This window comes from Artemia sp. Qi Xiang Cuo, chromosome 4 (genome assembly GCF_049724085.1).
Source record: "Artemia sp. Qi Xiang Cuo chromosome 4, ASM4972408v1, whole genome shotgun sequence".
Lineage (NCBI taxonomy): Eukaryota > Metazoa > Arthropoda > Branchiopoda > Anostraca > Artemiidae > Artemia > Artemia sp. Qi Xiang Cuo.
This window is the reverse complement of record NC_142797.1, coordinates 51,816,113-51,826,787: the sequence shown is the minus strand read 5'-3', so window position 1 is coordinate 51,826,787 and position 10,675 is coordinate 51,816,113. Positions and strand designations below refer to the sequence as shown.

The window sequence follows — 10,675 nt, the reverse complement described above, 5'->3', positions numbered from 1 at the left end:
GGTGGGCCTTTGGGGGCCTGGGAGACCTTTGAGGACCAGGGGAGGGCCTTTGGGGGTCTGAGGAGGGCGTTTGGGGGGTAACATTTCGAAATTTTTACTTTTTAGTTTACTTTTTTTTTGCGACGCATCTCTGCGGCGCATCCCTGCGGCGCTTTCCTGCGGTGTCTCCCTGCGGCGCATCCCCTGCGGCGCTTTCCTGGCCCGCGGCGCATCCCTGCGGCGCATACTGCGGCACTTTCCTGACCCACGGCGCATCCAGGCGGCGCTTCTCTGGTCCGGGGGACCTTTGGGGGCCGGGGGAGGGCCTTTGGGGCACAGAGAGGGCCTTTGGGGCACAGGGAGGGCCTTTGGGGGTCCGGGGGGCAGTTGGGGGCCTGGGGGACATTTGGGGACCGGTGGAGGGCCTTTGGGACCCCGTTGGTCCTTTGGGAGCTCGAAGGGCCTTTGGAGGGCCCGGGGATGGCCTTTGGAGGTCTGGGTGGGCCTTTGGGGGTCTGGGGGCCCTTTGGGAGCTTGGGGGGCCTTTGAGGACTGGGGGCTTCCTTCGGGGTTGGGGTAGGAGGATTGGAACCCTTTGGGGTTGGGTTAGAGGACCTCACAACAGTCTTCAAATGCAACTTGTGTATTATAACGACCACACTCAAAACCTCTTCAAAAATCTCTTCAAAAATCATATTTTAAAATGTCTCTAACTGTTTCACCGAAATAGTTCCATAACCTGTCTAAAACAGTTTCGCCCAAATAATCCCTAAACGTAATTCAGCGTGTTCCTTTTGTTTGGCATCTCTGCGCTAATGCATTTCAAATTAATAAGAAACCTTTTCGCGCGCTAAAACAATTCATCGCTAAGATGTTTCATGGAGAACTGTTTCCATGGTCTTTGGCTATTAATATCCTTTGGAGTTCGACCAAAAGAGTTGTTTGCGAGGCAAAGACATTAATGACTTGGATCTATTCCTTGAGAATCGTTTCTATGCGAAAATTTTTAAAGTCTGACAGATGATGTCATTGGTTGATTGATCTGTCAAGAAAGGGGAATTATTTTGTTGTTTCTAAGGGGAATTATTGATTCATGATAGGTGAACTGAGGTCGACAGCACACGTGATCCAACTGTTTCCGGGAAACTCATAACATTCGCTGAGAGCGTGCCAAAAACAACAACAACAACCTCGACCTTGACATTCGCTGAGAGCGTGCACTTACAACAACAACAACATCGGCCTTGGAAATTTAGGTCATTGACCCCATTAACCACGTGTTCTCCCCAGGGAGGCTATGCCCATATATGGTGTGGGTACGGGAGTAGCACCCCCATCTCTACTTATAACTTACAACCCTTGCCCTGAGGGCTGGGGGGGGGGGGGTTGTCATCCTCAAAAACCTAATTTCCTGAATTTTCAACTACGTTGAACAAAATGGCTATCTAAAAAATTTTGATTGGATGTGTTTGGATAAGGTGGGCGTAAGAGGGGGGTTAGTTGCCGTCCAATCACTTTTGACTATTAAAAAGGGCACTAGCCCTTTAATTTCCAATCGAATGAGCCTTTTTTGAAGTTTATATGATAAAACTTTCTATAAAAAGCTTGTATGCCCACAGGGCAAAACCTACCACCCTTGCCCTAAGGGCTGTGGGGGAGTGTCCTCCTCAAAAAACATAATTTATTTCTGTAAATTAACTACGCCGAACTAAATGGCTATCTCACAATTTTGATTGGATGTGTTTTGGGAAATGGTGGGCGTGGAAGGGGTATTAGTTGCCTTCCAATCACTTTCGACTATTAAAAAGGACACAAGAGACTCCAATTTCCAATCGAATGAGCCCTTTTCGAAGTTTCTACGACAATTCCTTCGATACGAAGTGCCCTGGTCTAAAGGAGAAAAATAATACATTGTGCTAACCTTGTACTTTACATAGGCAGTGCGATTGCGCTTTGAGAAGGCCTTTTTTGATTGGAAGTGTTTGGGGAAATGATGGGCGTGGGGGGGGGCATTTGCCCTCTGATCACTTTTGACTAAAAAGAAAGGCACAAGTCCTCTCAATTTTCAATTAAATGAGCCCTTTTTGAAGCTTCTACGACAAAACTTTCTTTAAAAACATTATATGCCCCAAGGGCATAACTTACAACCCTTGAACAAAATGGCTATCTTAAAATTTTGATTTGATATATTTTGGGGAAAAGTGGGTGTGAGAGGGTGGCTAGTTACCCTCCAATCACTTTCAACTATTAAAAAGGGCACTAGCCCTTTGAATTTGCAATCGAATGAGCCTTTTTTGAAGTTTCTACGACAAAGTTTTCTATAAAAACCTTATATGCCCCCAGGGCATAACTTAAAACCCTTGCCCTGAGGGCTGTAGGGAAGTGTCCTTCTCAAAAACATAATTTCTATCAACCACGCTGAACAGAATGGCTATCTTAAAATTTTGATTGGATGTGTTTGGGAAAATGGTGGACGTGAAAGGGGTGCTAGTTGCCTCCCCATCACTTTCGACTATTAAAAAGGGAACAAGCCATTTCAATTTCCAATCAAATGAGCCCTTTTTGAAGTTTTTACAACAACTCCTTCGATACGAAGTGCCCTGGTCTAAAGGAAAAAAAACATTGTGTCAACATCGTTCCTTACTTAGGGAGCACGATTGCGCTGCCTATGATTTCATTCACAAATTTTAAATTAAGGGCGTTTTTTCACTCATCAATGTGCTAAGATCTTACATCTTTTGTCAGAAAACGCTAAAAAGTGAAATCTTTGAACAAAGATCTTACATCTTTGGTCGTTTTTGTGCAAATGTCTGTCATCATTCTGCTCTGATCAGCGGTCTGAGAACAATGATGAGTAGATCATCAATGTTCTCTCATCATTGTTCTATATGGCAAAACAGTGGCGGTCTTCACACTTTTTGCAAACATCAGTGAACTGTAAGATCTTAGAACAAAGATGAGTTAAAAAACGATAATCTTTGCAGAAAGATGTAAGATCTTAGATGTAAGATCTTAGTGCTAAAAAACGGGCCTATTATACCCGTTGCAAGAGACAAGTAAATTGTATTTCATTACATCATACACAAGATGGCATTGTTAAATCTTACAAATCGATATATCAGGTCGGCCGAGTGGTTCGGGCTGTCGGTCCCAAGGTTAAATGCTTTGAGGATTGGGTTAGGTAATTTGTTTAAATGCTTAGGTAGGTTAGATAATTTGGGGCGTGGGGCTGTCACGCTGATCTCCACACCTAACAAAATTTGTATTCAAATAAACAAATATTTCGCCCGTATCTAACAAGGCGTCTTCAGCGTAGAGAAAGAAAAACTAAAACTAAAAGATATTTGACTATTAAAGCAAGTCTGCAGACAACTTGAGGCAAATCGCTTTCTTTTCATACTGAAGTCTTTTTAAAGATATTTGATTATTAAAGCTAGTCCGATTTATAACAACGATAGGTACTAAGCTTCAAACTTTTGGTTTTCTTTTTTAAGATTTTGAATTGTTGTTATCCCTTCTCAAAATAGAGAATCGAATGATGAATTTTGTGATACGGTATTCGAAGTTTTGTATGCAGTAATTTTCGACGAATAAAAATACTACTAATTCTGATAATTAGCTCTGTTGTAATAGCCGTGGTAGCATACAAATATTCCCTTTCCGATTATGTTCCTTATCGTGATCGTGAAAATACGAGGCTGTGGGTGGGGGTGGGGGTGTTAGGTATCCACCCTTTGATCACTGTCAATCTTAAAAAGGACACTAGAGCTTCTGATTACCCATCCAATGAGCCCCCCTCCGAAGTATATACGATCAATCTTTCTATATAATTCTTATCTGCCCCCAGGGCATAACTTGCAGCCCTTGCCTTGACAGCTGCTGGGGGGGGGGTGTTATCCTCAAAGACATAGTTTATGAACCTTTAAATTACGTTGAACAAAATGCCTATCTCAACATGTTGATTGGATGTGTTTGGGGAAAAGGTGGGCGTAGGAGGGGGGTTAGTTGCCCTCCGAACACTTTCGACTATTAAAAAGGACACTAGACCTTTCAATTTCCAATCGAATTAGCTATTTTACGAATGAGATTTTTTAATATGTTGAACAAAATGCATCTCAAAGTTTGATTGGAAGCGTTTGGGGAAATGAAATGCATGGGGGGGCATTTGCCCTCTGATCACTTTTGACTAATAAAAAGGCACTAGTCCTCTCAATTTCCAATCGAATAGGCCCTTTTTGAAGCTTCTACGACAAAAATTTCTATTAAAACCTTATCGGCCCCAAGGGCATAACGTACGACCCTTGTCCTGAGGGCTATCGGGGGGTGGGTGTCATCCTCAAATTTCCAGACCTTTCAACTACGTTAAATAACATGGATATGTCAAAATGTTGATCGGAAATGTTTGGGGAAATGATGGGCGTGGGGGGGGAATTATTCTCCCTCTGATTACTTTCGGCTGTTAAAAAGGACAATAGGCCTCTCAATTTCCAAAAAAATACCCCGTTTTGAAGTTTTTACGACAACGCTTTCTATAAAAACCTTTTATGCCCCCAGGGCATAACTTACAACCTTAGCACTGAGGGTTGGGGGGGTCGTCATACTCAAAGATTTAATTTTCGGACCCTTCAAATACCTTCAATAAAATGGCCATATCAAAACGTTGATCGGAAGTGTCTGGGAAAATTATAAGCGTGAGGAGGGGGGGGGTACTCGTCCTCCGATTGCAGTTCTAATTTCCAGAACCTTCAACTACGTTGAACACAGTGGCGTCATTTAGGGCGGGGGCTGGCTGATGCTAAAGCCCCACCCTGATTCTAGGAGTGGCCCCAAGATGGAAAGGCAGTGTGGTCTCCGAAATTATTTAAATCAAACCACCTATATGACCCTTCAGTGTCAAAGTATTGCTACACAAAATTTAAACTCTACCGTAAACAGCAGGGGCAAAGGGGTTTGGCAGCCCCCCTCATATTACGAATATACTAAATTTGAAACTAAAAATGCAAAGAAATCAAATAATGGAAACAAGTTTCTTGAAAGTATTTTTAAATGCAACAAATAAGTCCATTTTTTAAGCATAACTGTTTTATATAAAAATCTCTTCTCCTAATACTGTGGCCACATATCTTTCTTAAATTTCAGCACAAACATAGAAAAACTGATGTTCTTCTGTTTAAACGTTTTAAAACAGGTCCCTTTAAAGTGGATTCTGATTGATCAATCGTAAAAGTTACGCTTGAAGGTTGAATATAGCTCAACTCACAAAATAAGAACGGGACACATTATTAGCCCTAATCATTCGTAATTTTATTTTTATCAGTAATTACTAGATTAGGAACACTTGGGCATTAGGCTATGACTAAAAGTATAGATAAAAAGAAGCTAAGCAAAGTACACTTTTTACTTTTGAGGAGGGCCCTGTCTTGACTTTAAATGTCCGTTTACTTGTTGTTGTTTTTTTTTCTTTACTTTTTTTTAGTTCCATACCTGAACTATATCGAAGCTGTCTACACATCCTGCAAAGATTAGCATTACAATCCTTCTTCAGCAAAAAATTACAAGGATGGCCAATCGTAAGCTGATCAGTATTTTTCCATAATGACAAATGTGTAGATGGCAAACAACTTCTAACAACAAAGTGACCACAAGGAAGTAGCTTCAGTTCGATATTAAATGGCTTAGGCTGGCCATCTGCTGACTGGTAGCCAGAACTTTCTGTTTTCACACTGTTTTCTTTCTTATAATAGCCATTCTTATCTGATCGAGATTCCAATTCAGCGTCCTCAAAATGGTTTAAATCGCTAGACGAGGATAGTGAGTGCTTTGAAAACTTTGTAACGCGTGGTCCTTTGGCTGGTGCATCAACCTAAAATAGATCTTAACGTATATCTAAAGTGGCCAGACGTCAATTTTGTAAAAACAAAATGGAAAAAAATTGCAACTAAGTTTGTCTGTATCGACTCGTAATGAGTAGAAATGGGCCCAAAATTTATTTTCTCTCCAGTAGGTTTCAAACGTACAGGGCAAAGTGAAACGACAAGGTAGAATTTAATGAAGGTGAAACATTTTGAAGCTTGGTTTTATTGGTAGGTGACACCTAAAACTGAGCAATTTTTTTTTTTTCTTGGATTGTCTTAAACTTATAAGACTCGCAGACTACTACTACTACTACTATTCCATAGGGAATGGTGAGGGGGATGTTGAAGAGTAGGGTATAAGCAGTGGCGTCGTTCTGGGGGGACAAGGTGGGGGATTACACCCCCCTCCAATAATTTGGAAAAACCTATAATTTATTAAGTAGCTTTAAAACTGTTGCTCATTTTAAGTGTCAAATTTGCTCTTTACTTTGAGCAGATAATTTGTTTTAATGTTTAATTAATTTAATTTTTATTTCCAATAGCATATTTTATTGAAACTCTTATTATTTATTATTTTTCATTGAAATGCTTAAAAAGGGCTGATAATAATAGCTAATATAAGCTCCAAATTCAAGTTTTGTAAGCTCCAAATCCTGTTATTTGTAATTCAAACGCCTAACAAGCGACGAGAACATCCTCTTCCTTACGTTTCGAATTCACATACTAATCCATAAATATAGAACTGCCTCTATGCGTAATACCATTTTGACTTCTTGCTATTTTCGCTTCTCTAAACATTTCTTTTAACCAGCTCCAAAAAAGAATTGACGTAAATGTGCTAAGAATTATGACTGAAATTAGTCGCATTTCCCACAAAGCAACGCCAGTTCTACTTGTGGGACATTTAAATCTGTATCAGCTTGCTGTAAGAAATGTCTTCTGAGAATAGAATGAAGTGAATTTAAACAAAATAAGTATATTTTTTTCACAATTTAGAAATTTTGTACGTACGTTTAAGCAGTACCAACCCATTCTCTTCCTCTATGTTATCAGTTTTATCATGCTACACTAGGACACCAAGCTTTACCCGTGAAGTGAATTATAGACATAAAACTGATATTCAGTCTAGCCCCCCTCAGGAAATGTATACCCCCCATACCCTGATTTACACGGGAAAAACTTTTGTGCAATGTCTATGGAATTAGTTTTTTTTTAACAAAGATACAAAGGGGAAAGTAAACTCTAGGAGTCAATTTTTCCTTGCAATTGACATCCCTGACAATTTTTAATTAATTTAAGGTTTCTGCCGCAATGATGCCAAGAGTTGTTCAGATTTTCTGGATATTCTTTGTCAAACAATGCCCAACGGATAAGTAATAAATCTAACTTCATTTTTCGAATACTTTGAAATTTGAAATACCGTCGCTATTTGTGGGGAATATGACACAATATAATGTTAAAGAACCTGTGGTAATACTTTGACTTATCCTGTATCTTTACTTAGACAGTGCTATTGTGCTTCCTATGATATTTGTTTTGCTTTATGTGCCCTGATGATATCAATGCTATTTATTAATATAAATCTGCCAACCCGAAAACAAAGCAATTTAACAGGAAATCATAAGCAATGTATCAATAAATCACGTATATTAAAAATTTAGTACAGTAAATTAAATCGTACGGAGTCAAATCTGTTCAAAATTACGAACAAATGAATAGTGCGATACCCAGGGCTATTAAAATAGAGCTTGGTTTAATTGTGAGATTAAACATCCTGTGCCGGGCATTGGGTTTGGGGGAAGTGGACGGGGCTATGTACTGCAGCATTAGTGGTGAATCTGGCTGAAAAAAGCCGAATATATACGACATTCACCTTCGCCCACCCGAAAGCTTGTTTACGCTATACTACTGTCGTCTGCAGAAACACATTGTTGACAATTTTAGTAAAAGCCAAGCATCAGCACTTATATTCATGATTGTTTGATGTGTGCCTATTGTTTATAATGTATTGCGTAATGTTTTTAAATTTACCAGGTAGCGTGTTTGTTAAATAGTTACTTTTCTTCACTACCACTTGAATAGCACCTACTTCAATACCACCCCCTCTTGCCCCCCTATAAAAATACTGTAGCTACGCCCCTGGGTATAAGGTGGAGCCCTTATTAAATGTCGAGGGGGATGTTAAACAAGATCAAAACAAACTATGTGCATGCAGGTTTTCGAAAGGGTATGTCAGCAATTTGTCAGGAACTGCTTAGAAGATTAAGTTGAAACTTTCAGGTCATATTGAGGGGATGTTGAGCTAACCAAAAAGGCATTACTAATGTTACTACTGCTATTACTACCACTACTCCCGGGACTCCTACTACTACTATTGCTATTATGACTGCTACTACTGCTGTGGCTAAGGGTATTAAGGTAAATTTTCAGGGAACGGTAAGAACGATATTTAACTAACTCAAAACAAACTGTTTGCATGCAGGTTGTCAAAAGGGTACATCAGCAATGTCTCCGGAACGGCTATTAAACTGGAGCTCTTTTTTATTTCGTGCTATTTAACACATAATTTTGAGGGTGATGTGGGGCTAAATCAAAAGGCGCCGCCTACATGTGGTTATCAAAAGTGTGAATCTGCAATATCCCAGTAACGGCTTAGGGTTTTAAAGTAAAATTGTGGGGTTTCTAATATTAAAACTAATATTAGTACTACTACTCCTCCTACTACTACTACTACTATCGAACCAATTCAAAATAGTTTAAGTATATCCAGGCTTTCAACGTGGCATAGGCAAGATATTCTAGGACTGGAATAAGGTATTAAGTTGAAACTGTCGGGGAAAGTTGATGGGACCTAAAACTTGATTAAAACACACCATATGCAAGCATGTTCTCAAAAGGGTGTAACAGAAATACCACAGGAACGGCTGAGGGTTTAAAGTTAAAACTCTCAGGGCTAGCCTACTACTACTACCAACACTAGTATCGCTATTGGACTAAATCCAAAGAGTTTAAGTGCATCCAGGTTTTCAAAATGACAGAGATGCAATATCTTAGGCACTGAATACGATGTTCAGCTGAAACTTTAAGGGAAAGCAGAGGGGTACGTAAAACTAAATGAAAATGTACAAAGTGCAAGCTGGTTGTCGAAAGGGTGGATCAGCAATATCTCAGGAACGGCTGAGGGTATTAAGTTAAAGCTTTCAGGTCTATTGCTACTGCTACCGCGGCTATTACTATTATAGAACTAAGTCAATAGAGCTTAAGTAGATCCAGGTTGTCAAAATGGTAAAGATACAGAATCTCAGGAATGGAATAGTGCATTAAGTAGAAACTTTCAGGGAGCGCATATGTTGCTATAGAACTAAATCAAAAGTCACTATGTACTTTCTGGTTGTCAAAAGGACGCATCAGCAGTATTTCAGGAACAACTCCGGGTATTAAGTTGAAACTCTCAGAGATACGTCTTTTACTATTGCTACAACTACTTGTTCTACTACTACTGAACTAAATCCAAACGGTTTAAGTACATCTAGGTTATCAAGTTCGAAGCTAATGGAAACAGTGTCTCAGAAACAAAATACAGAACTAGTTTTTTTTCAGGGAAAATTGAGGCGATGTGAACCCAAATCAAGAAGTACTTTGTGCATCCATACTGTCAAAAGGAAACTTGTGCAATTTTCTAGGAACAGCTACGGGTGTTTTGTTATGTTGGGCTATTTTTTGGATTTGCCACCTGTGCATGGAGAAAAAAATTAATCGGCTCGCAAATGCAACCTAAACAAGCCCAATTACTGTGTAAGTGAACGTAAAACTAAAAAAATTACTCAAGTGATCGACAAAATAGGCTTACAAAAATAATTTATTTGCTTATAAGCAGAAAGTGATATTCAACAAACTATTTGGTTAAATATAGTGACGTCTTAAAGCGAATATGCTTGATGACACATGCTGAATCATTGTGTTTTGATGGTAAGTGTTATATTATTTTGGCGTCAGTCTTCATGTTTTGTCATCACCTCCTTATATTCCGAAATTCTCCTTCCTGTTTTGCTTGTCTTAATAACGGCTTGAACAGAGAAAAAATGGAACAAAACTACTTTAAGAAGTACTTGGAAATGCGTTGGTTATGAAACCGTTTAATACCAATCTATTTTATTTAAACGCTGTTGTCATTTTTCAAGATGTTGTAAAATCTAATTTTTGATAGTGATATTTTCAAAATTCATGGCTCTTATGATAAATTGGTAGTTATGAAAGCACTAATTACCTGTTTGTAAGTTGTGACAGCAATGGTGCTACCATTATTTAATGTCAGATGAAAAATCTCTTCACATTCTAGTCCGTCGTTTTTCGAGTTTGTGTTTTCACTGTTGGTTCCAGTTGCTATTTCTGTTTTCTCTTCTAATTCTGGTGTTTTTGGTTGAACAATATCCCTTGAAATTGTTTTATTAGAGACACTACGACGAAATGGTTGACTGAAACGGAAGTTCCTAGAATCGAAACTAGTTCTTCTGCTTAAACTAGGTGTACGAGCACCAGGATTTGGACAAATGGACGGCGATCGCTTCATTATTCAATAAAAGCCTGAAATTTTAATCATTATGCGTTTATAACTCCATGTTCGCAGATCTGTGAATCAAGTTCACCTTTTTTCAAAGCCAATAAATGTTGCATTGAGCCTTTAAAATACCTATTTTTGCTTGGTAAAACATTACTTCAGATCGAAAAAGGGTAGATTCTATCTACAAAGAAATGAAGCTAATCGTTAAAGGGCAACTAATAAGAATTTGAATTAATTTCAACGTAATTTTTGCTTGTCTTACCTTTTAGTATTAGTCCTT

The 10,675-nt window shown here is 39.0% G+C and overlaps 1 protein-coding gene across 1 annotated transcript in view; it reads right to left on the bottom strand.

Annotated features, from left to right (window-relative positions):
* LOC148953218 (uncharacterized) overlaps positions 1 to 10,414 on the bottom strand; it is a 124,262-nt gene extending 113,848 nt beyond the window's left edge. Inside the window, exons 1-2 of the mRNA XM_089087904.1 lie at positions 10,102 to 10,414; positions 5,464 to 5,842 (exon numbers count right to left, since the gene is read on the bottom strand). Of these exons, the coding sequence (XP_088944030.1) occupies positions 5,464 to 5,842; positions 10,102 to 10,404 (682 nt within the window). The 5' untranslated portion in view covers positions 10,405 to 10,414. The remainder of the gene's footprint in view (positions 1 to 5,463; positions 5,843 to 10,101) is intronic.
* Between the last annotated feature and the right edge of the window lie 261 nt (positions 10,415 to 10,675).